Source organism: Canis lupus, chromosome 11, assembly GCF_003254725.2.
Source record: "Canis lupus dingo isolate Sandy chromosome 11, ASM325472v2, whole genome shotgun sequence".
Taxonomy (NCBI): Eukaryota; Metazoa; Chordata; class Mammalia; order Carnivora; family Canidae; genus Canis; species Canis lupus.
Window position 1 is genome coordinate 19,037,410 of NC_064253.1, and position 26,611 is coordinate 19,064,020.

Below are 26,611 nucleotides of genomic sequence, written 5' to 3' on the forward strand. Positions count from 1 at the left end.
TCATTAAAAGCATGAATTGAAAAAACTTTTAATGTACTTTATGAAGATGGAAGTTCATCTTTAAAGGAAGGTTTGAAAAACAAGAAACCGTGGTTATCAAATTGGTAAATGTCATAACCATTGATTATCATCATCATTCTGTATTTACATGTGCCAAGTGTTAAGTATTTTGTCCAATTCACAAAACTGTCCTATGGTATAGGTACTTATCATTTTTCTGAACTAAAGAACAACATTTTCCTTTTTGAAGGAGCTCACTCATTCGCTCTCTGGCACATTGAGTGAAAAAGGAGGAAACCAAGTTCTGTCTCTGTGAAATTTGAGAATTTTGAGTAAAGAGAACATCTTTAAACCTTTGAGAGAAGGGAAAATTTTTTACCTAAAAAGCAAATTAGAATGTCACCAGACTTCTCAGCAGCAACTCTGGAAGGAAGAAGACTGAAACAGTGCCTCTAAAATCCTAAGGAAAAGATTTTTAACTTGATACTCTGTAGTCTGTCAAATGTTAAATGAAAAGATTTAAAACATTTTCTTTCCTATGTACTATCTCTTAAGAAGCTACTGGACTTGGAAGGTGTAAGTGAATCAAGTATTTTCACCTACAGAAAGCCACTGGAGTATGTGATTTTACAAAATAAGCTGAGGAGGACGAAGAAAAAGGAATACATAATTACTAGAAATAGGAAAGGAACTGAGGGGACATGCCTAAAGAGCCCCTAGTCAGACTTGAAGCAAGAGGCCAGGTTTTGTGAAGAAACCGAAAGCAAAAACAAACAAAAAAACACAAAGAATCAGCACATCTCCACACATGATTAGGTATTTGTAAATTACAGGTCTTTTACAACTCTAAAGTATTTTACAGTTCCTTTTTTTTTTTTTTTTTTAAATTTATGATAGTCACACAGAGAGAGAGAGAGAGAGGCAGAGACACAGGCAGAGGGAGAAGCAGGCTCCATGCACCGGGAGCCCGACGTGGGACTCGATCCCGGGTCTCCAGGATCGCGCCCTGGGCCAAAGGCAGGCGCCAAACCGCTGCGCCACCCAGGGATCCCTATTTTACAGTTCTGATACAGGTACACAGAGAGACTAAGCAAATAAAAAAGCTCAGCACTTAATAAACTCAGGGAAAGCGAAAGATGATTCAAAAAGGGATAGCTGGGACGCCTGGGTGGCTCAGTTGTTGAGCCTCTGCCTTCAGCTTAGGGTGTGATGCCAGGATCCAGAATTGAGTCCCACATCAGGCTCCCTGCGGGGAGCCTGCTTCTCCCTCTGCCTATGTCTCTGCCCCTGTGTCTCTGTGTCTCTCATGAATAAATAAATAAATCTTTTAAAAAAGAAAAGGATAGCTGATTCTAAGAAGTTACTTGTTTCAGCAGTAGCAATTATAATAATAGAAACATTGAATATGATCCAACAAAAAATTATCTAGTGATGATGGTGACAGTGACAGAGTTGAAGGGTAAGGGGTGATGTGGAAAAAAAAAGAAGAAAAAAAAAAAAGACCTAGACCTATCCTAATCTATTTTAACAGAAAGTCAGATTAAATTATCTACAATTTGACTATTTAAGAAGTAGCAGTAAGTATCTTATTTATAATTAAAAGTATCAGAAGAAACATGTTAGTATGTTAAAAATGATGGCCACCAACAGATGAAGGAGGGATAGATTAGAGATTTGTCTTTTTTTTTTTTTTTGAGATTTGCCATTTTTGATAGTTTTTTATTTCTTGAATTTTAAAAAGCTATGTGCTTTAATTATTTTGAATAACAGTAAAGATTTGTTTAAATGTAAGAAAGCATTGTATAAATATTGTTTTATTCAGAGAACTGCTGATAGGATAGAAATCAAAAGTATGTTCTTTGGTAAACTGTGTGGTGGTACCACCTACCAAGAAAGGTAACATGAAAATAGATATAGGGGAAAGAGCAGTGAATTTTATTTTTCAGATATTGGGTTTCAGGTAAATAAGAGATTAAATGAGATGTTCATTTGCAAGTGTATGTAAATGACTGACTGGACTCAGGAGAAAAGTTCAGAATGTTAATAGAGACTTAAGTCCATAACCTAATATATTGAGAAGTTATGTATCACATAATTGTTACTCCTAATCTGGGCCACTAAAGAAGTGTTTAAAGAGAGGGAATAGTACAATGGAAATGGGAGAAAGAAAAAGGGGAAGAGAGAAAATGAAAAGCAGAAAGAAGAAAAGTAGCAGGAAGGGAAAAGGGAAAAACTTTATTAAGGAGAGGGAAGGATAAACATGGCAATCATTCTCATACAAGGGGGAGAAGTGTGGGGAGTAGAGCTTGAAAGAATGGTGTTTATGAACATTACTTTCCTCTATGTTGGTATTGCAAACTCTTGCACTATTGAGCCAAAAAAAAAAAAAAAAATTCTGTTATCTCCCTAAACATAATGATAAGTATGTGTTTGGTGTTAAATACTTGAGTTTTAATTAAGAGAGAAAAAGGAAGATGTGAGGGGGGAAAAGCCTGAGTAGGCTGTCAAAATACTACCATGAAACATAAAATATCAATGATTAATGTCCAAGTCAATTTATAAAAGTAAACCTAAGCAATACTGTATGGAATGATAGGGTTATAATCCTGGAAGACAGTATGGCTTATTAAGTGAAATAAACCTCTAATCTAGGATGAAAATTGATATTTGACTACATAAGATTTTAAAGCTTTCATATGAAAAGTGTAAACAGTGTTAAAGAACAAAACCTGATGGAGGGGTGCCTGGGTGGCTGTGGATTAAGCGTCTGCCTTTGGCTCAGGTGATGATTCTGGGATCAAGCCCTGCATTGTGCTCCCCACTCAGCAGGGAGATTCTTCGTCCCTCTCCTTCTGCCCCTCTCCCCTGTTTGTGCTTGCGCTCTCTCTCTCATATGCTCTCTCAAATAAATAAAATCTTTAAGAAAAAAAATTGATGGAAAAAACACATATAAAGCCTGTACACTGAAAGCTACAAATTATTGAGTATGTCATGTGTTAACAGGTTAAAATACTCCAATATTGTTAAAATATAATTCTCCATTATGTAGTTGTTACTATAAATGCAGTCCCATTCAGAAATGCAGGAGACTTTTTTTGTAGACATTGACACAAACTAAATTTAATGTATATAGAAATGCAAAGAACCTTGACAATCCACAAAAAGCATAAATTATAAAAGACAAAATCTACCAACCAGACTTTATCACATTAAAAAACTAGTTGAAAGAAGTTGTTTTAAAAAAGAGAAAGCCCAGAGAGAAATATTCACAGTACATATTTTGGACAATAAACTTGATCTAGATCTATGAAGAACACAACTGAATAAGACAAATAAAAAGTGAGCAAAAGATCTCAAGATATGTACCAAAAGAAGATAGGTGCATTGCCAACAAACTTAAGAAAAGACCATCATTAGTTATCAAAGTGGAGATTAAAACCACAGCAATATACTACTTCATACCCACTGGAATGACCAACATTGAAAAGACTGACAATTCAAAGAGTTGGTAGATTGTGGAACAGCGGGAATTCTCATACATTGCTGGCACAAGTGCAGAATGGTACAATGGATTTGGAAGACTGATGAACAGTTTCTTACAAAGTTAAAAATTAAACTTACAGTAAGATCCAGCGTTTCTATCCCTAAATGTTTACTCTGGAGAGATGAAAACTGATGTTCACACAAACACTTGTACAAATTCATAACAGCTTTATTTTTAATAACCAAAAAGCTGGAAAAGCAGTAATAACAACAGATGAGTGGTTAAACAAATTGTACTCTATCTCTACGATGGAAAAGTACTTAGAAAAAATAATTAAAAGAGGTAACACAGATAAATGTCAAAAATACGCTGAATGAAAGAAGCCAGATATGTATATATTATATACATATGTGTGTGTGCGCGTGTGTGTGTGTGTATATACATACACACACACACAAAAGAGTACATACCATGTGATTACATTTATAGGAAACTATAGGAAAGACTAACATATAATTTGGTAGAACTTGAGACCTCACCTCTACCCCAACCCCATTGGGTTCACCAGGTCCTTCAAAGTCTGTAGCAAGGGTGTTCGTTTTTACTTGATTCTATGTTTCGCATTTTTTAAAAATATTTTATTATTTATTTATTCATGAGAGACACAGAGAGAGAGGGAGAAGTAGGCTCCACGCAGGGAGCCCGATGTGGGATGTGGATCACACCCTGGGCTGAAGGCAGGTGCTAAACCGCCGAGCCATCCAGGGATCCCCATGTTTTGCATTTCTCTTCCCTGTTTTTATCATTCTATTATGATCAAGTGGCAGTTGTTAGTATTTGCTTCTTTTACTTGTATTTCATTTAAATTGTTATTTAAAAATATATAGAAAATAGTAGAGACCATAAATGTACTATTTAGTAAATAATTAGAAAGCAAATACCTATAAACCTATATCACCCAGGTCAAGAGGTAGAATACTGGCAGCATTCCAGGAGTTACTTTATGCATAAGCTTGTTCTTAGTCTCTGCTCTCAACTTTACAGGTAACTACTCTCCTGACATTTATTATAATAATTTCCTTGCTTTCCTTTTATACCAGTGTATATATTTCCAAACAAAATAGTTCAATTTAACCTTTTTGAAGTTCATGTAAATAAAATCATTCCATGTATATTATTTTGTACTTTGCTGCTTTCCCTCAGTAACACGTCAGAATTATCCAATGTAGTACGTGAAGCCATAGTTTTCCTTTTGTACCGTATTCTTTTGTATGAATATCTATACCACAATTCATTTTATTTTATTTTATTTTATTTTATTTTATTTTATTTTATTTTATTTTATTTTATTTTATTTTTTAATTTATTTTTTATTGGTGTTCAATTTACTAACATACAGAATAACCCCCCGTGCCCGTCACCCATTCACTCCCACCCCCCGCCCTTCTCCCCTTCCACCACCCCTAGTTCATTTCCCAGAGTTAGCAGTCTTTACGTTCTGTCTCCCTTTCTGATATTTCCCACACATTTCTTCTCCCTTCCCTTATATTCCCTTTCACTATTATTTATATTCCCCAAATGAATGAGAACATATAATGTTTGTCCTTCACCGACTGACTTACTTCACTCAGCATAATACCCTCCAGTTCCATCCACGTTGAAGCAAATGGTGGGTATTTGTCATTTCTAATAGCTGAGTAATATTCCATTGTATACATAAACCACATCTTCTTTATCCACTCATCTTTAGTTGGACACCGAGGCTCCTTCCACAGTTTGGCTATCGTGGCCATTGCTGCTATAAACATCGGGGTGCTGGTGTCCCGGCGTTTCATTGCATCTGTATCTTTGGGGTAAATCCCCAGCAGTGCAATTGCTGGGTCGTAGGGCAGGTATATTTTTAACTGTTTGAGGAACCTCCACACAGTTTTCCAGAGTGGCTGCACCAGTTCACATTCCCACCAACAGTGTAAGAGGGTTCCCTTTTCTCCGCATCCTCTCCAACATTTGTGGTTTCCTGCCTTGTTAATTTTCCCCATTCTCACTGGTGTGAGGTGGTATCTCATTGTGGTTTTGATTTGTATTTCCCTGATGGCAAGTGATGCAGAGCATTTTCTCATATGCATGTTGGCCATGTCTATGTCTTCCTCTGTGAGATTTCTGTTCATGTCTTTTGCCCATTTCATGATTGGATTGTTTGTTTCTTTGGTGTTGAGTTTAATACGTTCTTTATAGATCTTGGAAACTAGCCCTTTATCTGATATGTCATTTGCAAATATCTTCTCCCATTCTGTAGGTTGTCTTTGAGTTTTGTTGACTGTATCCTTTGCTGTGCAAAAGCTTCTTATCTTGATGAAGTCCCAATAGTTCATTTTTGCTTTTGTTTCTTTTGCCTTCGTGGATGTATCTTGCAAGAAGTTACTATGGCCGAGTTCAAAAAGGGTGTTGCCTGTGTTCTTCTCTAGGATTTTGATGGAATCTTGTCTCACATTTAGATCTTTCATCCATTTTGAGTTTATCTTTGTGTATGGTGAAAGAGAGTGGTCTAGTTTCATTCTTCTGCATGTGGATGTCCAATTTTCCCAGCACCATTTATTGAAGAGACTGTCTTTCTTCCAATGGATAGTCTTTCCTCCTTTATCGAATATTAGTTGACCCACAATTCATTTTTTAATCTTATTTTTTTCCTGATAGAATTTTAGGTTGTTTGCTAAAAGTTTGTAGCTGTTATAAATCACAGTACTTGTTTTTGCTACTTTATTTTGCTATTTGTTATTTTTATTCTGATGACAAAGGAATCTTATAGCAGTATGGCTTTTTATAATTTATACAGTGTCTTCATTAGCATCATCTAATTTAGCATTCATTTCAGACCTGTGACATTGGCAGTGCAGCATTCCATTATATTACTTGTCCAAGCTAACATTTCTAGAAATTAGTGAAGTACTAACAACTGCCATAGGTATTATATTTCAGTCTAAATTCTAAACTTCTGATTCCATTCCATACAAACTGAGCATGCTCAATACCTCAACTGAGTTAAAGTATTTCAGAAGAAAACTGTTTAGCTAAAGATGTGCCTCATTGTCCTGTTTCTTAAATCAAGGCTTTAGTATTGTTTCTTTGGAAGTTGACCTAAAAAACAGTTTTTCTATGGGTAGAATGTTGGAACATAAATTTTTAATTTGTTAAAGCAAATGTCTGCAGTATTTGATGTAAGTGCAGAATGTGAGGAGAGGAAGCTGATGGTGGAGAGTACTACTACACTTTTTATTATTTTTATTACCACTCTTTTTAAAACCCAGGAGACTGAGCTTTTAATTCAGTTGTAATTCAGACTCTGCCAGTCAGATGGCCAGGGAGTTCACTTCAAGCTTTTCTAAAATTTTATGTCTTGGGAATCTATCCATTTGTGAATACTCTCTGGTGCTATAGACCAATCTAACCCCTTATATATGTGTGGAATGTGCTGAGCTCTGTTTCAGGCCAGTTTAGTTGTTTACGTTGTTGCAAAGTGATACTCCTTTCCTTGTCTTAAGATTTTAAAAAGTATAAGACTTTCAAAATGGAGATGTTTTAAGCAACTGTCAGCTCAAGAAACGAAAGTAACTATAATATATCTATTACTAGGGAATTTTTTTGATAAACTTAATATTTCTCTCAAGGTGTTTATATGTAAATGTTTTAAGTCTATACGCTTTTTGAAAAATAATTCTGAAAAGGAAGTTTGCTTAGAAAAGCAAGAAGATGGAAATGTATTGGCATGTTTGAAACCTTTTTAGATTTATATATTTACTTAACAAATATAGAACCAACATCTGCTTGGTTTGAAAGTACATTTCACCAGATTGATTATCTAGGTGGAAATAACTTAAGCTGTATATATCCTGTCTGTCTTATTTACAAAAATGAAGTACAAATTATTGCAGTTTTAAAAATCATTCTTCAACTAAACATGAAGGAGGAAGAAGTCTTGTGAATGTCGTTTTCAAAGTAGTACATGTGAGTGGGAAATTCTGTATTTTAAAATTCACAAATTAATGGATTAAATTAGCTTTACTCTAAATGGAAGGGAGGTTTGAATTTGGGAAAATGCAGGGTAATAAAGTATTATAGATTGTGTATTAGGATGCCATTAATTTTAAGTATTAAACAGAAAGAACACTTAGTTAAAAAGAGAAGAAACTACAACCCCTCCCAATCGAAAATTAGTATTTGAAAATGGTTTCTGGAAAACATAACTTCCAAATAAAAGGCAATTTCCCTGGCTTTATATGTAGTTAAGAAAAGATGATAGAATAAATTAAACCATAGATGTGAAGTTTTCCCATGTCTCTGTTGCAATAGCGATGAGCATAAAGAATTTCCTATTTCAAACAAAGGTATATTTGTTGTCATAGAATTGGTTAAAAGAGATTTCATTTCACAGTGACTTCTTTTATCATCTAAAATTTTTTTATTTGTAATTGAAGTATAGTAGATGTAGTTTCTGGCTTGTAGCATAGTGATTCAACAATTATTAAGTGCTTCTCATGAGAGAAGTGTTACCATGAGTCACCACACAAAGTTATTACTCTGTTATTGACTGTATTCCCTATGCTGCATATTTTTCATTTGCATGACTTGTTTTACAACTGGCACAATGACTTCTTAATGGCTGAGATCTTTGATCAGGGTGGAATCAAATTTCTCAAATGCAACACTAAAATAATATTCCTTCCTGTTACTGTGGATTTAACCCTTTCCTCTTGGAATCTTCCTCTTGGAAGTAAGTGGAACATAATGTTCTCTTGAGCTTCTAAATCTTCACAGTATTTACCTAGTTCACTGGACAAAGTCAATTACAGTATTGCCTCTTCTTTGTTTTGGAAGTTTGGGTGAGATAGGAATGTTCATCCCTGCTTGAAAATAAATCTCCCAGGTTCTGAATTTTAACTATGGCAGGATGTAAATTTTCTTCCTTCTGATCGTCCTCCTTGAACATACGCTTAAATCTTAACCTGTCATTTTCCTGTAGTATGTTATGTTAGAGGACTTGTCCTCTGGATACTAGAATCAGAGTCCTACATTTTTGACATTAAACATATATGCATTTATCTTTAGTGAAGAGTTTCATCTATGCAAATATAAAAATTACTATCATTCATGTCTTACCAGGTTTCCAGTCATGACTTTGGAGATCACAAAAGGGGGGAATGTTATTTCACTTAATGTTTGGGGTCCATGATCCTATAATGTAGCTGTCTTTTACTGATTTATAGTTGCATAGCTTATAAATGTATGTTGTCTTTTTCAGAAATTTATTGATTTTTAAGATTATTTATTTATTCATGAGAGACACAGAGAGAGAGAGAGAGGCAGAGACACACGCAGAGGGAGAAGCAGACTCCATGCAAGGAGCCTGATGTGGGACTCGATCCCAGACCCCAGGGATCACATTCTGAGCCGAAGGCAGATGCTCAACCGCTGAGCCACCCTGGCATCCCCAGAAATTTATAAGTATGGATAATCTTTGATTACTTGGACAAAAATGTTAATACCTAAGTAATCTTGTTAATGTATCTTTGGTCTTTGATCTTTTTGTTTCCAGGATGGCTCTTTTCTTCACTGAAGCTACCACCCTACCACGTCTTTTAAGAGTTCCTATCTGCTCTTCCAGGAAATATTTCCTACATTTATTGACTCTGCTCTCCCTTCACTCACTTCTTAACTCATTCTAATCTGATTTCTGCCCGTACTACTTCAAGGGAACTGATGTAAACCAGGGCCACCAAGTGTCTTCTGTGTATTCTAATGGACAATTCTCTGTCTTTGGTATCCTTGTGTCAGGTAATACTGTTATCAGCTTCCTTCTTGAAACAGGCTCCAGTGTCACATTAACTGCTTTTCCTCCTCTCTCTTTTTAGTAATACCCAAATACTCTTTGTAGACTTTTCTTCCTCTACCCATAGTTAAATGATGCTGTTACTTAGAGTTCTTAGACGCTCTTTGCTTTTCATGATGCTGCTTTCTTTAGAATTTAGGATTCAGGGGTGCTTGGATGACTCAGTCAGTTGAGTGCCTGACTCTTGGTTTGGGCTTGGGGTGTGGGATTGAGCCCACAGAGTCCGCTTGGGTCTCTCTCTCCCTCTCCCTTTGCCCTTTCCCTGCTCCCTTACTTTTTTTCTAAAATAAATATTAAAAAAAAATTTAGGATTCATTGCCTCATTTATAATATGCTGGTAATTCTAGGACTTTTCCTTGGCTTCCAAGCTGTACTTCCAGAGGTCTAGTGGACATATTTACTTGGTGATTGTACTAGGCTGCAGGTGATAGAAATCCACTTCAGTGCAGCTTCAAGCTACTGAGAGAGAAACACTGCCTCACAAAACCTATGCTCAGGTTCAAACTGATCTTAGGGATGACTGGAAGCAGAGATTTATGTCCTCTAGACTTCCTCTTCTCTCTTGTCTGTGCTTGTCAGTATTATTATCTCAGAACAATCATCTACATGAAGTTTGGAATTCACTTGGCTAAAGCCTTTCTTACAGTCAACAACTTGGCAGCCAGGAAGAAAATACAGGTTCACTCTTTGTCCAGCTCCACAGAAAATTGCCTAACATGGATTCTGAACGTCTCAGCTTGGTTGGCCACTGGTGGGAAATAAACTTTTTACCGACAGTAGTTCTGGTGCTGGTGGTGGCAGGACTCTAATATCTTAACTCACAAAAGGAAGCCAAAATTAGAACCTGTCTATCTTTTATGTTCAATTTCAAATTCAGTGGAAAAGTTGCTAGTTTTGTTTATGGTTACTAATGAATTACAGCTGCTTAAATATCTAAGAACGGTTGATTGCTGTATCATTTACTTTCGGGATTGCCTTTGAGAACAAGTTCAAGTGCAGAAACCTGTATGAAAATGATCTGAAATGTATGAAATGATCTTCTTGGAATTTGAGACTTTTGTGTGGCAGCCATGGTGTTTTAGTTAGTGATTTAAAAAAATTAACTTACTAAAATAATTTAGGGTTTTATTGTTAAAAAATAGGATGCACTACGAAGTCAAGGATTTCTGTCTTATTTCACTGCTATATTCCTGATACCTGCTGCTCAAAGTGTTCAGAAAATTTTGTTGGATATCGATTTATTAAAATCTTGATTTTTTTCCCCAATGCTTGCTTTTTGGGGAAATATTTTTAATTTAATCACAGATCTAAAAAAAAAAATAAAAGCACCTAAGGATAAGTAAAGTAACTTGTTTTCTTCTATTTTTCCCTTTTTTTTTTAGACTGCCTGTTAGACGCCCTGAGTCAAGACAACAATTTTTATACCTTCCTGGTGGTTGGGAAACGAATCTCTGTAGAACGAGAAACAGAGAAAGGAAAACAGTTTGACTTCTTCATTAAATTGACTGTATAAGATACTTGACTTCCAAGAACAAAAACAGAAGTAATAAAATTATTTTTTTTTTGGCATCATTGAACATTCAGCCTATCAAGGAGCGTGCTTTGTGAAGCTTCCTGAGCTAAGATTTGAAAACTTTACTGGTGCTCATTTATACTGTGGACTATAAGCATGAGTGAATTCTGGTTGTGTTTCAACTGCTGTATTGCAGAACAGCCTCAGCCTGTAAGTATAAAGTAATATGTGTACAGATTGGGGGGAGGTGCTTATTAAACATACCACTGGCTCTCGAGCTGAAAGTCAGGACCCTAGTAGTAATTGCAGGGCAGATCTAAGGAGGGTCAGAAAGTAGTCCATGGAACTCTGAATCTGCTTAAAAAGAGAAAACACTTTTTTTTTTTTTTTAATTTTTATTTATTTATGATAGTCACAGAGAGAGAGAGGCAGAGACACAGGCAGAGGGAGAAGCAGGCTCCATGCACCGGGAGCCCGATGTGGGATTCGATCCCGGGTCTCCAGGATCGCGCCCTGGGCCAAAGGCAGGCGCCAAACCGCTGCGCCACCCAGGGATCCCGAGAAGACACTTTTTTTGAGTAAATACTATATGTCAAGAGCTGTGCGAGGCCATTGTATGTTACTGAGCAGGTTGTGCTCCTCTACCAAGTAGATGGCTTCTAGAGGAATAGTGGAGGTTGATAACCCAACTTTTTGAGGTAAAACAGTAGAGTCAGCCTTGGAAAGTCAGTGGGTAGAAGATGTGGCAGCCAGACTCTGCTCACATCCTTTTTGATCTACCACTTCTTTTTCCTCTCAGCAACCATCTGAGGAAGATACCATTACCGATATTGTTCAATTGAAGTAGATTTAGTTTTTGCTCAAAGTCCTATAGATAGTAATTTTCGGTGCATGCCCCACTTTTATGCCTTCTAACCTGTGCACTTATATTGTTGCCTCTTCCCAAATCTTGCCCTACAAAGCCTAATTTTCTTTTCATCTTTTAAGCTGCCTAGATCAAATACCACCTCTGTAAAATCTTTACCAGCTTTTTCTTGACTTAGCCGTTACCTCATGCATATTCCCACTAGCTCATTACTTCATTTTTCTATTATAGTGTGGAACTTCTGTATGGTAAATAATTGTACTGTAGTCTCTCCTCATTTTTAATTCTTTGGGGCCCTGACCATTTTTATGTAGTATTTTTAGGATCAAATCTATTACCTTGGACAGTGTAGCTTTACATGACTGTTGGTTGGCTGGCTGGCTGGCTGGCTGGCTGGCTGAATAAGTGAATTCATATTGTTTCATTTACATTTGTAAGAACATAAAAGGAAGAATGAGGTGTAATCTTGAAGTCTTCTCAGATCTTTCCTGAGTCTTTCCTGGGCATGTGCAGTCACTTGCTCATTTTCCACAGACATGCAGGATTTTTTGAACGTCCTAGTCTTTCATGCCTGGCTCCCAAAAGGGGAAAAAAATGAAAAGTGAAGGGGGTTGGGGAGAGAGGAGAAAGGATGTTGGTTTTTAATCCTTTACAAGTGACTGAACCAGAGGGGGAGGTACAGGGGCTGCCCATTTCTTTGCTCATCCTGGTTCTACAAGATGTGGGTAAGCTGCTCTGGGAAATAGCTAGGAGTTGGGAATGGGTAGCTGCTACTGTAGTAAGAGCTGAAATTAACTATAATTTATTTTCCAAGTCTTCCCCTAGAGGGGAAGAACAGACTCCAGAGTTATAAAATAGTTCTATCAGATAGATTCTACTAGTGCATTTACTGCATTTACTGTGGTAAGATACAGAATCCTTGTGCTACTTACTCTGCCATTTCCCCTTTTACAACTTTTATAATTTTGTTTTCTATATTTGGCTCTTTTGGTCCATGAAGTATGGAAGATTGTTTTGTGTGGTGTGAGGTAGGGGCCTATTCCTTCATGCTAATCAGCTACCTAAATACATTTTATTGAATAATGTTTTTGTTAGTAATTTGGAATGTCACTTTTACTATGTTTTCACTTTTTTTTTTTTTTAAAGATTATTTATTCATGATAGAGAGGCAGAGACACAGGCAGAGGGAGAAGCAGGCTCCATGCAGGGAGCCCAATGTGGGCTTGATCTCGGGTCTCCAGGACCACACCGTGGGCTGAAGGCAGCGTTAAACCGCTGAGCCACCTGGGATGCCCCTGTTTTCACATACTTAACAGACCTTTCTTGAAGTCTGCTTTATTCTTTTGGTACATAAGTTTACACCTGTACCACTACCATACTGTTTTATTTTTACTATTTTTAAAGATTTTGTTTATTCATGAGAGAGAGAGGCAGAGACATAGGCATGGGAGAAGCAGGCTCCCTGTGGGGAGCCTGATGCGGGACTCTATCGCAAGATCCCAGGATCATGATCTGAGCCAAAGGCAGACACTCCACCACTGAGCCACCCAGTTGCTGTATCATAGAGGAAATCTATTTCGTAGATCTTTTTCAACTATATTGATAATGTTTTGTGAGCTGGATTGTTGTTCAGTGGTTATTAGGTTTTTCTCTTTTTTCTTTATATGAAGTATTTCATAATGCATATATTTAATCCTATAGGTGTTTACTTTAGGATTGCATTGTATATAGGATGTAATTGAGTGAGAATTGATGTCTTCAAAATTCTGAGCCAGTCCCTTTAAGAAACATGGCATATATTTTCATTTATATAGTCATTTTCATATTCTTTTAATAAAGCTTAAAAATTTCATCAAAATTTTACACATTTTTTTTACTAGATTTGTTCTAAATATGGTAGGGTTTTTTTTCTTACTGTTGTAAATCAAAATCTGTTTTTCTATCACATTTCCTAATAGAATTATAATAGTGTATAGGAAATTAATAATGAATATTTATCCACCAGTCTTTTAGCCAGACATCTTATTGAACACTTATTTTTAAAATAACTTTGTATGGTGATAGGCTTTTTAAGTCTCTTTCTAATAAGTAAATGTTTTATCCAGTTGGTATCTTTTTTTTTTAAGATATTATTCATTTGAGAGAGAGCAAGTGCATGCAAGCGTACAGGCAGGGGGAGGGAGAAGGAGAAGCAGACTCCCCGCTTAGGGAGCCCCGATGTGGGGCTTGATCACAGGATCTTGGGATCAGACTTGAGCTGAAGGCAGACGCTTAACCCACTGAGCCACCCAGGCACCCTCCTGTTGATACCTTATTGCATTGACTAAGATCTCCAGCATGATGTTGAATAGTGCCAGTGGTGTGTAGGAAAGGGAGAAAGGAAATGGGAAAGGTTCTAATTAAAGTATATTATGAGTATATATTTTAGTGAGTGTGTGTTTACCTGTACTTTTGAGTTATTGTGTGTAATTTGTTATCAGTGATACTACCAAGGATTAAATTTTCAACAGTTTTTAAATTAGGGAATTTTTAAATTCTGTTGCCATTATGTTTTAGTTGCCTTGTAATATTTTGCTGAAAGTCAGATATAGAATAACAGCAAGTAAAGGAACAGGCCTCTAGCATGAGATTTTATGTTTATATGTCTGCATGGTGGGCCATGTTTACTGTAGCTGTAGGTGTCAGAGGATAAAATTACCTCTGATGTCCTTGTTTTTGTGCCTTATTTTCTTTGGGTTTACTTGGTTTGGGTTTACTTGGAGACTTGCTAAATAAGATCTGAGATGTCTCCTTATTTCAGTTATATTCTCTTATTTGGAAGCCTTATTGGTACGGTGTCGGGGGAGGGGAAACATTATGGGCTGCTGTGGTTAGGTTTCAGTTTCTTAGTGAGTCTGTGCCCCTGATCTGTTACTCACGGAAGTGCTTCTTAGTTTTGTTTTGAACTCCCTGGTTTAAGCAAAAACCTTAGAAGGGACTGGAATTGGGTATTTCTCTTACTCTATGTAGAAGGCTAGGGTGTCTGGGGATTGGCTGTTTCCCTTCCCTGGAGTTGGTTAGTTTATAGTAAAACCCCAGTCCATTAGCTCTGTGAAAGAGTAAATCTTGAGGGTTGGCTTTGTTAAGATGAACAGAATACCCTACCTTGCCGAAAAATGTCTATTCTTCCTTTCTCTTTAGTGAAGCACAAGGCGATGTTTCTCTGATCTTCACTTAGAGGATATGGTGGAGTTCTGGAGGTAAAACTAAGACTGGGCAGCCCTGAAGTTTTTAACTCTCAAACTCCTATACATTCATCTTGTAATTCATCAGATAACACTTTAGGTTTTCCTACACTAGTCCTGGATACCTGGAAGTTTCTCGTCATGGGTTTCTGCTCTGATAAGTTGAGATTTTCCATATCTGTGTATCCAGTTTTGGGGGCAGTGATTCTCACTATGAACTTGGTTCTCTTATGGATCTAAGAAGAGTTGCTGGTTTTCAGTTTGTTCAACTTTTCTTTTGTGTGTGGATGGGAGTGAAGCTTTCCAGGCTCTTAATGTGCCACACTGGAAACCAAAAGTCGTTGGGGTTTTTTGTTTTTTGTTTTTGTTTGTTTTTAAAGATCTGTTTGTTTGAGAGAGAAAACAAGTGCATGTGTGAGAGCAGGGGGAAGGGCAGAAGGAAAGGGAAAGAGAATATCAAGCAATGTGGACCTCTATCTCACAACACTGAGATGATGACATGAGCTGATACTAAAGAGTCAGATGTTCAACCGACTAAGCCACTTAGGTACCCCAATATTGGCATATTCTTTAAGATAGATTTTCTTCATTGCCAGTATTCATAATGTGTATAATACAGTGAGTGCTGTTCTAGTATGTGATGTAGGTATAGTCACCAATAGCTAAAATAGAAAAACACAAGTTAGGCGTGTAAACAACAGGAGCAGAAGGCCTTAGAATTACAAACATGAGACTTCAGAAATACATTTTCTACTACACAAAGGATTTGCAACCTGAGTTTTTTGCATACATATAGCATGTCAGTATTGTGTTATTGTTTCATAATACATATTTGTGTGAAAGATTCCATAAGAATTCCATGGGCATATGATTTCCCAGGTTTTTTTTTTGGCTTGCTGGGAAAAATAACACAAAGCTTAACAGGGCCATGTGGTTATTATAGTACAAGAATAGCTTGCTTTTTGGCATCAGAAAAACATTTAAAGGATGCACTAATAATTTTATGTATGTTTACGGTTTACAAAAACATATCCTTGCAGTTCTGTGAGACAGTATCAGGAGTGCCTCTTTTGAAAGATGCTTGGTCATCTCTAAAGTTTTCTAAAGTATTTACTGAAATTAAGTGCTGCATGCCAACCCTCCCACTTGTTCTTTGCCACCCCCTGCTCTTGCACATTCCACGTATGAAAAAGAAACAACCCAATATGGGAAGAAAACAGAATGCATTTTTCTGTGTAGTGGCATAAGAATCATACTTTTTCTTCCTACTCCTTCAATTTAGCACAGTGCAGTACAGAGTATAATAGAGTCCCAATTTTTTTGAGCCATGGCAATCCAAACTTTTCAAGTTTACTGTATTTTATAAATGCTTTAGTTGCTATTGATAATTATAGCTAAAGTTATAAATTTAAAATTGGGTGGTTGCTGCCTTGAGATTTAGTTTTTTTTTTTTAAAGATTTTATTTATTTATTCATGAGAGACAGAGAGAGAGAGAGAGAGGCAGAGACACAGGCAGAGGGAGAAGCAGGCTCCTCTCAGGGAGCCCAATGTGGGTGGGACTTGATCCTGGGATCATGCCCTAAGCTGAAGGCAGCCTAAGCAGAAGCGCTGAGCCACCCAGGCGTCCCTCTTTGAAGTTTTAACCTTGCGTTATCTTGCATTTTAATATAAGGGAGTGAAAATTAACCTTTTTTCAGCTCTTCATTTGTAAACCTCAGTATTTATACACAAATCAGAGATTTCTTGAAATAGAGTTCCCCAAATCAGCTATTCCAAACTTTAGTTCATCAGCATGTTCTATTTATTTTCTAGGATAGGATCACTTCTTTAATAGTACAGAAAAGACATTTAGATGAATTGCAGCACATTAAGACATTATACTGTAGCAGTGTCCGTTTTTGTAATTAGTTTCAAGTATGGTTAAGCATTAATTCAGTGCTTTCTATTTTGTCTTTTTTTTTAAATTTTTATTTATTTATGATAGTCACACAGAGAGAGAGAGAGAGAGAGAGAGAGGCAGAGACATAGGCAGAGGGAGAAGTAGGCTCCATGCACCGTGAGCCTGACGTGGGATTCACGTGGGAATTCACGTGGGAATTCACGTGGGATTCGATCCTGGGTCTCCAGGATCGCGCCCTGGGCCAAAGGCAGGTGCTAAACTGCTGCGCCACCCAGGGATCCCTCTATTTTGTCTTTTAATGTTATAGAAGTACCTGTAGTCATTAGCCACCAAGTGTCCATGTCAATCTCTCTATCAAACATTAGTAGAGCTTAATTTTTTTTAATTTATTTTTTTTTTTAGTTATTTCTGTACCCAGTGTGGGCCTTGAACTTACAGCCCTGAGATGAAGAGTCTCATCTGCTCCTCCGACTGAGCCAGCCAGGCACCCCAGTAGAATTTAATTTAAAAAAAAGATAAATGAAAATCAAAGTTCTATTATTTCCCTCTTACATTCCAGGAGATCATTTTAAGTACCTCTCAGCATATCCCATGGTATAGACTGTTGAAGACAAGTCAGAGCATGGAGCTTTGGAGTTGAAAAACAGGATTGTATTATCTTCTTTATGATTAAAAATACTGCTAAAAAGGAAAAGAAAGGAAATTTGAGAAGAATTTTTTTGGATGAGTTAGGAGGGGAAAACCCATTGTGGTCAAATAATTAAAAAGTATGTATGCATATGACAAATAAGCCCCAACTTAATTTTTTTTCTCTATGCTTGTTAGAAAATACATATCCTTATGTTCATAAAGTCTCCCTCTTGTAGGTCATGTTAAGTAGTGCAAGCTTGAATTAACTGGCTGCTTATATGAATACTGAAACATTTCTTAAAAGATCTATTGTTTGTAAGGTATCTGAACATATCTGGGATATGTTAGGTTTATTTAGAGAAAACAATTTCCAATTATAAATTGTGTCATTTGTATAAATAGTGTGAAAATATGCATCGTTTTATAAATGGTGAATTCTTTTTTTTTTTTTTTTTTTAAGATTTATTTGAGAGAGCGTAAGTGGGGATAAAGAGCGGAGGGAGAAGGAGAAGCAGACACTCCCTGCTGAGGAGGGAGCCTGACTCAGGGCTCTATCCTAGGACCCCAAGGTCATGACTTGAGCCAAAGGGAGATGCTTAACCAAAACCAACTGAGCCACCCAGGTGCCCCACGGTGATTTCTTATAATGGCTAAAATAAAGGCCCTTCTAAAATATCAGCAAGTTTTGTTTTCCTGACTCATAGGTGTTATAAACCTAGAAACAGCAAGGATGAAGACGATTAAGCCTTTATATGTCTAGAGTTAGTGTGGATTGGGTTCTGATTCTCATATTGCCTTGGTATTATGTACAAACAGGAAAGAAAGTAATACTGTTAAGGAACACAAATTCTATTTTAAAAATTTTTAAAAAATGAGTATACCAGGGCAGCCCTGATGGCCCAGCGGTTTGGCATCGCCTTCGGCCCGGGGTATGATCCTGGAGACCTGGGATTGAGTCTCGCATCGGGCTCCCTGCATGGAGCCTGCTTCTCCTTCTGCCTATGTCTCTGCCTCTCTCTCTCTCTCTCTCTCTCTTTGTGTCTGTCATGAATAAATAAAATAAAATCTTTAAAAAAAATAAAATAAAATGAGTATACCAGGTAGGTAACAAAGTATTCAAAAAAAAAAAAAAACACACCAAACTGTTCATTATTGTGGAAAATGAAGTATTTTTGCAAATTTTTTGTAATCTATGACTAAGGAGAAGCTATAATTTCAGTAATTCCTGGAACCTAATGATAGAGTGGTGTTAGAAGCGCTTCTTAAGAATATGTTCATCACTGATGTAAATACACTGAGAAAAACCATTCTATTTTGTATTATTCTCTACTGTAAACTTGTCTGTAGGGCACCTGAGTGGCTCCGTCGGTTAAGTGTTGCCTTCAGCTCACATCATAATCTGGGAATTGAGCCCCAAATCGGGCTCTGTGCTCAGTAGGAGTCTCCTTCTTCTTCTCCCTCTGTGCACAGTCAACCCCTCCCCTTCGCTTTCTCTCAAGTAAATAAATAAAAATCTTCTAAAACTTACTTGTAATGGGTAGAACTTACAGATGAGTTTTATTAGCAGCTCCCATATCCCAGACACATTCTAAGGTCTCAGCTGTATCTCCTTTAAGTACTGAGTACACTAAAGGTTGGTTTGGTCTCTTACCACCTTTGTACATAGTACAAATTCTTCTGATTTTTTAGATAAGACATTTCTGGTGCTTATGTTCCATTTGCCTTTGTAGATTGAACTTACTTTTAGTTTTTTGGAAAGCTATTTCCTTACACTTAAATTCCTCTGCTTTAGAAGGTAAAACATTTGTGAACTGAAAATAATTTTCATGCAGACATCTAGTCTGATGCTTGTGTGTGCTAACTTGTAGATTTGGAAACTCTGTTAACTAGTAAAGTTATTGAGACTAATGAGTTAATGGTAAAGCCTTTGCGTTTTAAGATTGGTTTCCTTGTTTCTGTTTTGATAGCTTATACCTAAATGGAAATGAATACTTACATTGGGTATGAAATTGAATTATGAAACTATGCAAATATACATCAGTATTTTAATAATAAGTTAAGGTGAGGGACACCTGGGTGGCTCAGCGGTTGAGCATCTGCCTTTGGCTCAGGGCGTGATCCCGCAGTCCCAGGATGAGTTCCACATCAGGCTCCCTGTAGGGATCCTGCTTCTCCTTCTGCCTATGTCTCTGCCTCTCTGTGTCTCTCATGAATAAATAAATTTAAAAAAATAATAGTTACGGTGAAAGTAGCAGTTTCAACATTTTAAAAGGCTCTTCTTACTACCAAATGTTAATTATTATCTACCATTTTTAGACCTCCTTATTTCGAATACTTTCATCTATATTAACTTAATGATATACGTGCCTGTCATTTTCATTCCTTCTGTCCCTCTTTGTGTGGTTTTGATTTTGATCTTATTTTATTTGTTATTTTAGTGTCTACTTGGCTAATTTCCTCACTAGGATCTTAACGTACACAAATACTTCTGCATGTATGCATATACACATATATTCAAAAGGCATTAAAATACTGGAAAAAGTATTAGCTGAGTGAGTTCTATATATAAAGTAAACAGAACCTTTTCTCCATTAAACACAGAAAAGCTAGATACCATTTTCTTGCCTACTCTAAGAACAGATAAACTTAGTAAGGAATAGAAGAGATATGTGCTTTTAGTAGTATTTAGCTTTGGGAAATCTCATTTTTAGGAACCCCAACATTAATGGTAGTTATAAACAACCAAATTCCTTTCCCCTCCTCTTCTTCAGGTAATATCTGGTTTTATGTGGGGTTTAGTTGTTCAAAAAAGGGTTTGAATTCCAGTGCCAATACTTACTTAGTCTTTGACCTTGAGCCAGATTAATTAAACATTTACAAATAGGAGTAATAGGAAAAAATAAGAATAGTGATCCCATCTCCTAGGATTGGATGTATTAGATAGTAAGTTAAGTATATTAAATAAGATAATTAAACATGAAGTGCTTTGTATAGTGCCTGGCTTACAGAGTGCTCTTACGAATGTTGAGTTGATAAATTGTGATTTCCTCTCATTTAAAAAATTTTTTTTCTGCTTTTTCTTTGTTTTTATCTCCATTCATTATTTCTAAGTACATTGTATTTGAAATGAACAGGATCTTCCAAATTTTTTTTTTTTAAGATTTTATTTATTTATTCATGAGAGACAGAGAGAGAGGCAGACACACAGGCAGAGGGAGAAGCAGGCTCCATGCAGGGAGCCTGACATGGGACTCAATCCTGGGACTCCAGGATCATACCCTGAGCCAAAGGCAGAGGCTCAACCACTGAGCCAACCAGGCATCCCTCTTCCAGGTTTTAATAGTCTCTCACCACAAGTATTTTGGTTTGGTTTGCAGTTACCAGGAAGAGAGATCCAGTTGTCTAACATAAGAGAGAATGTTGGACTTCCCCATACATACTTTCCCCATCTCTGTTCTCCTGAAATCCACTTTACATGACATTAAAGAAGTTTAAAAACAAAAATGTATGAAAAGATACAACTCACAAAGAGAAAGAGAATAATCATGGATGAGAGGTAATAAAAAGTGGATGATCAAGTAGGAATTGGCTGAATGGCAGCCAATCTAATTACCTAAGGAGGGGGCTACTGATAAGAAGGAGCCTGGCATTCTTTATCTGCCTTGCTCTTTAGAATTCCCTCAAGAATAAATTGCCAAAGTAACAATACAGGAAAACTTCATGAACTGAGACAACATCAACAAGAAATTTTTTAGTTGAAGGTCAGTTGAATAAAAAAAAATCCATACCATTTCGTGAAATTTCAGATTATTTGGGTTAGCCATTTAGCTCTGTAACCAGTTGTACTGCAAGATATTTATGGACGGTGTTGGAACAATTAATGATAGTTACACAGAAGGTGAAGCAAAAAAAAGCAATTCAACATAGTACAAGAACAGAAATTATAGAACACTGCTTGGCTCACTTGTGAACAGTATTTACAAAAAGTTAATATAAACATTTGATCTTTATTTCACATAGTGTGTGGGAGAAATTCCAGACTTTGAAACCACAATGTTTATTTTAGAGGAACTGTCAGTACAGTGGTGTCAGTACAGTAGAAAGAAAAGAATAGTGGACAAGAAGATTCCCAGATGTGCTTTAGTAGCAGCTGTGGAACCTTAGGGAGTAATATGATCTCCTTAGGCACATGAGTTTTTTCTTGCTGCAGTAGCAGATTGTCTATCACAAATTTAGTAGATGAAAGCAACACAGATTTATTATGTACACTTAGAGGTCGGAAGTCCAGTACAGGTCTCACTAAAATCACTGTAAGCCATCATATTACATCACATTTTCTTTGTACGAGATACAAGGTGTTTTGCCATTCTAAAGTTAGCTATGTTATGCATGCCCACGCACATGCTTGCATATACGGTGTACAGAAACAATCTCAGATCTGTGGTGGAAGAAATCCCTAATGTTGTCAGGGCTTTTATATTCAAAAGTACTGAAAAATCTGTCACTGGAACTTAAAAAACTGGTTTCAGATTTTTTTTTAATCCATTTTGTGCTTCAGTTTTTCATGCTGCAAATTGCAGTGTGTCACTTAATACAGATACTAACATTAAATAGAAGAAGAAAAAGAACTCCCCCTGTTGGCTTCAGGTTTCTCATTGAGAGATGAGAACAGCTAGTTCTTTCAGTTTTGCTTTTAGCAATTTTGCCCTTGGAAGGTTACTGTAAACTTGCTTAGAGCTTCTTTTTAAAAACAAATTTTGAGGCCTCCTTGCAAACTTCTCAAATGCAAAATTTATATGTGAGGAAAGGTTAGTATCTACTAAACTGTAAAGGGCAAAATAAAGACATCTCTACTTAGGATTGGATTTTTAGCAACCCACCATTTGTAAATATTTCCAGCATGAAATATCCTGCCTTTCTGTATTTTGTGAGAATCCCTTACTTGTAACTCTAGTTGGGTGATACATGGTGTGGCTCTCCTCTTTTATTGAAATGGTTCCTTACAATAAGCCCCTTGACCTGACAGCCCCTGCTGGCATTACAGTGAGCACACCAACATCTAGAAGCCAGAGGAACAGAATTACCATTTTTCGTCCCCGCCGTAGAAGATACAGTGTAAGTTGGGATACTGAAAAGTCTTGTTTTTGGAGGTTTTGACCTAAATATGAGAATGTGGAATTTAAAGTAGGCTACTTAGTTACTGAAGAGCTAATTTTTTTTTTTCTTCAGTCTTTGCAGTATCTCACCCCTGGTTTCTCTTCATTTGTTCCTTCATCTGTTTATTGGGTTTTTGGGTTTGATCTTAGAAACCAGACTTCAACAAGGTGGTTTTTTCAGGTTATATTACCAGTCATGGGAAGCTGGATCTGGCTTCTTAAACTTATGTCTCCAGGGCCGGGGGCACTGTCAAGACTCCTCTCTGCCACTTTCTTGATTCTTGGCACATTGGTTTCTTAGTTTCTGACTGGAGGTGGGTGTTTTTTCTTCATAGGAAACATGGTTTCTCTCAGCTTCATGTTCATCATCTCAGTTTAACAACCACAAGGAAGAAAGAGCTTCTCCTGCTTTAGTCCTTCCCAGCCAGGGATTCTGGCACAGTTGGTGTCATATGCACACCTTTGGAATCAGGGTTGTAGACTGTTGTGGTTGGCGGCTTCTCAAAATCATATGGTGGGGTTTGGGAAGAGGTGATTTCCTAAAAGGAAAGGAAGGAGACTGGTGTTTCCAGAACAAAAGATATGCAGAAAGAAATGGCATGTGTCCACTATAAAGATTTATGTCTATTTATGCATAAGGATAAATCTCACTTGGTCAGTTTGGAAATCTGTTACTCATTCTGGTAAACATGTTAAAAAGCTGCCTCAAGTCCATTAAGAAAAATAAAAAATTTATTGTTGTAGGTCTAAGCTACCATAAAAAAAAAGTAACCCAAATCAGTAAAATAGAAGAAGCTAAGGATATGGAATTGTAAAAACAAATCTTTATCTTTTGGTAAATGATAGCTTTCCTGTCAGAAGCTTCTATCTCTTTACCAAGTACCGAAGTGAACTTGGAGGCTATTTCACATTAGCAGAATAACTATAGTGAAAAAGTAAAAGAAGGCTGAAAACCTAATGCTACTTATATACCTTTGGCCGGGTTTTGGCAAATGTAGGGTCTGTAGGCCCTTTTGACTTTTGTTCCATATTTAATAAATTTGGTATGAAAGATAATGAGTAAAAGATAGAGGCTTCCTGTATTACACAATTTATAAGGTTTTCACCCGTTTCCTCTTAAATTTGTGATGTGTCATTTTGAGCAGTGTACTGAAACTCATTAGGTAACTGTTGATTAATAGGTAATAAAATCTTGTGATGAATCATTTATTTTTATATGTCATGAGAACAATGCCTTTTTTCTCCAAGTTTGCTTTTTTATCTTTAATGATTTTTGCAGAACCTTTCCTTGCTCTGTTTTAATGTTTTCCTGTTAGTAGAGCATAGCGTATTGTTATTTACAGACCACCTTCAAAGTTGGTCTGACTCATCAGTAAAAGGTCTCATGGGCACAGATGGTAGATAGTAGATTGGGTAGGTCAGATCATTGGTGATACCTTAAGTAGGTATACGTGACCTCTGTATAATCATTCTGTTATGCTTATGATTTATCAGATCATTATTCAAATAAAACCATGACACACTCCAAGTGAAAACTTGGTTAGGGTCCAGAGATAAGGAATGAAAATTTGGAGGTAAATCTTATGAGAGAACAGTGGAGCTATTTCTAGTCTATGAGGTAGGAATAAGCTCTTCTCTTCCCCTGCAGTTTTGAGGTATAATTGACATATAACATTATATTTGTTTAAGGATACAATGTAGTGGATTTGAGTACCCATTTACTGTTGACCCTACAGTTGACATTATAGAGGTAGAGGCTGATCCTCACACACAATAGAAAATCCACGTGTAACTTTCGATTCCCTAAAGTTTAACTGCAAATAGTCTACTGTTGACTGGAAGCCTTACTAATAACATAAACGGTTAGTACATACTGTGTATGTTGTATGTGTTATGTACTATATCCTTACAATAAAGTAAGAGAAAAGAAAGTATTATTAAAATCTTTAGGAAGAGAAAATATGTTGATAGTACCATACTGTATCTATTGGACAATATCCCACATAAGTGGCCTGTACAGTTCAAACTTGTTAATCAAGGGTCAGCTGTATTGCAAAATGATTACCATAATATGTCCAGCTAATATCCATCACCTCACATTAACTACAAATGTAGTTAGAGCATGTAATACATTTTTGTATTGTCCATCAGTCCCATCAGTGGATGCTTAGGTTGTCCATCAGTCCCATTAGTGGATGCTTAGGTTGTTTCCCTGCCTCTTGGCTATTAATCAGTGTGCTGCAGTGAACACGAGGGCACATATCTTGGTGATATAGTGATATTGTTCCTGCGGATATATACCCAGAAATAGAACTGCTGGATCACTTGGTAGTTTTATTTATTTATTTATTTATTTTAGGAACCTCTATACTGTTTTCCATAGCAGCTACACCAGTTTACATTTCTGCCAGTAGTGTGCAAGGGTTTTCTTTTCTCTCCATTCCTGCAAACATTTGCTATTTCTTGTCTTCTTAATGATAGGCATTCTGACAGGCATGAAGCGGTTTGAATTGTATTTTCCTGATAATTACTGATGTTGAATACCTTCCCATGTATCCATTGGTTATCTGTATGTCTCGTTTGGAAAAGTGTTCAGATCCTCCACACAATTTTTAATCAGGTGGTTGGTTTATTTGCTGTTGAGTTGTATGAGTTCTTTATGTATTTTGATTATGGGCTTCTTACATAAGTGATTTGCAAATAATTTATCCCATTGTCATTTCATTTTGTTGATATTTTCCTTTGCTGTACAAAAGTTTTTTGGTTTCATACAGTCCCCAAACTGTTTGTTTTTATTTTTTTTTTGCTTTCGGTGTCAACTGCAAACCTTACTGCCAGGACCAATTTCCAAGAGCTTATCTCCTATGTTTTTCTCTAGGAGTTTTATGGCTTCACACTTTATGTTCAAGTCTTCATTCAGGGGCACCTGGGTGGCTCAGTGGTTGAGCATCTGCCTTTGGCTCAGGTCATGATCCTGGGGTCCTGGGATTGAGCTCCACATCAGGCTCCTGCAGGGAGCCTGCTTCTCCGTCTATGTCTCTGCCTCCCTCTGTGTGTCTCTGATGAATAAATAAATAAAATCTTAAAAAATATAAAAGTCTTCAGTTCATTTTGAGTTAAATTTTGGGTATAAGATAGGGATCCAATTTTATTCTTTAGCATATAGCTGTCCAGTTTTCCCAGCACTGTTTATTGAAGACCATGTTCTTTCCCTCTTCTGTATTCTTGGCTCCTTTGATGTAAATGAATTGACTACATATGGGAATGGGTTTATTTGGGGGCTCTCTTTTGTGTTCCATTGATTTGTGTATCTGTTTTTATGCCAGTACTGCCATGCTGTTTTAATTACAATAGCTTTGTTATGTATTGCAAAATCAGCAAGTGTGATGCCTCCAACTTTGTTCTTTTTTATGATTGCTTTGGCTGCTCAGGGTTCTTTTTTTGGGTTCCATATAAACTTTAGATGGTTTGTTCTATTTATGAGAAAAATGCTACTGGAATTATGGGGGAATGTGTTGAATCTGTAGATTGCTTTGAATAATAAGGACTTAACAATATTCTGATCTATAAACACGCAATATCTTGTGAGTTCACTGGTCCTCTCTTCCACTTGAGCTAGTCTTCTGTTGAACTCTGGATTTTTCAGTTTAGTTATTTTATTCTTTAGCTTTGTGATTTCTCTTTGGTATGCTCTTATATTTTCTTTTTGTTGAAATTGTTTCTCTTTTTATGTATTGCCCTCCTGACCTTACTACCAAGGATCACAAGCATCTTTACCACCATTATTTTGAAATCTTTAATGATTTCAGAGAAATCACTGAGCTCAGTTTCATTAAGGTATGTTTTTGGAGTGGTATCATGTTCTTATGTTGGGACATATTCTTCTATTTTCTCATTTTCCTTGACTTGGTATTGATTTCTGTCCACCTCTCCCAGTCCTGATGGATTGGCTTG

At 36.7% G+C, this 26,611-nt stretch overlaps 1 protein-coding gene across 3 annotated transcripts in view; it reads left to right on the top strand.

Moving 5' to 3' along the window:
• Positions 1 to 26,611, top strand: part of CDC42SE2 (CDC42 small effector 2) — a 117,174-nt gene that overhangs the window by 71,650 nt on the left and 18,913 nt on the right. For all 3 annotated transcript variants that reach the window (XM_025432796.3, XM_025432795.3, XM_025432799.3), the window contains exon 3: positions 10,751 to 11,091. In XM_025432796.3, coding sequence (XP_025288581.1) covers positions 11,038 to 11,091 — 54 coding nt within the window. In that variant the 5' untranslated portion in view covers positions 10,751 to 11,037. The remainder of the gene's footprint in view (positions 1 to 10,750; positions 11,092 to 26,611) is intronic.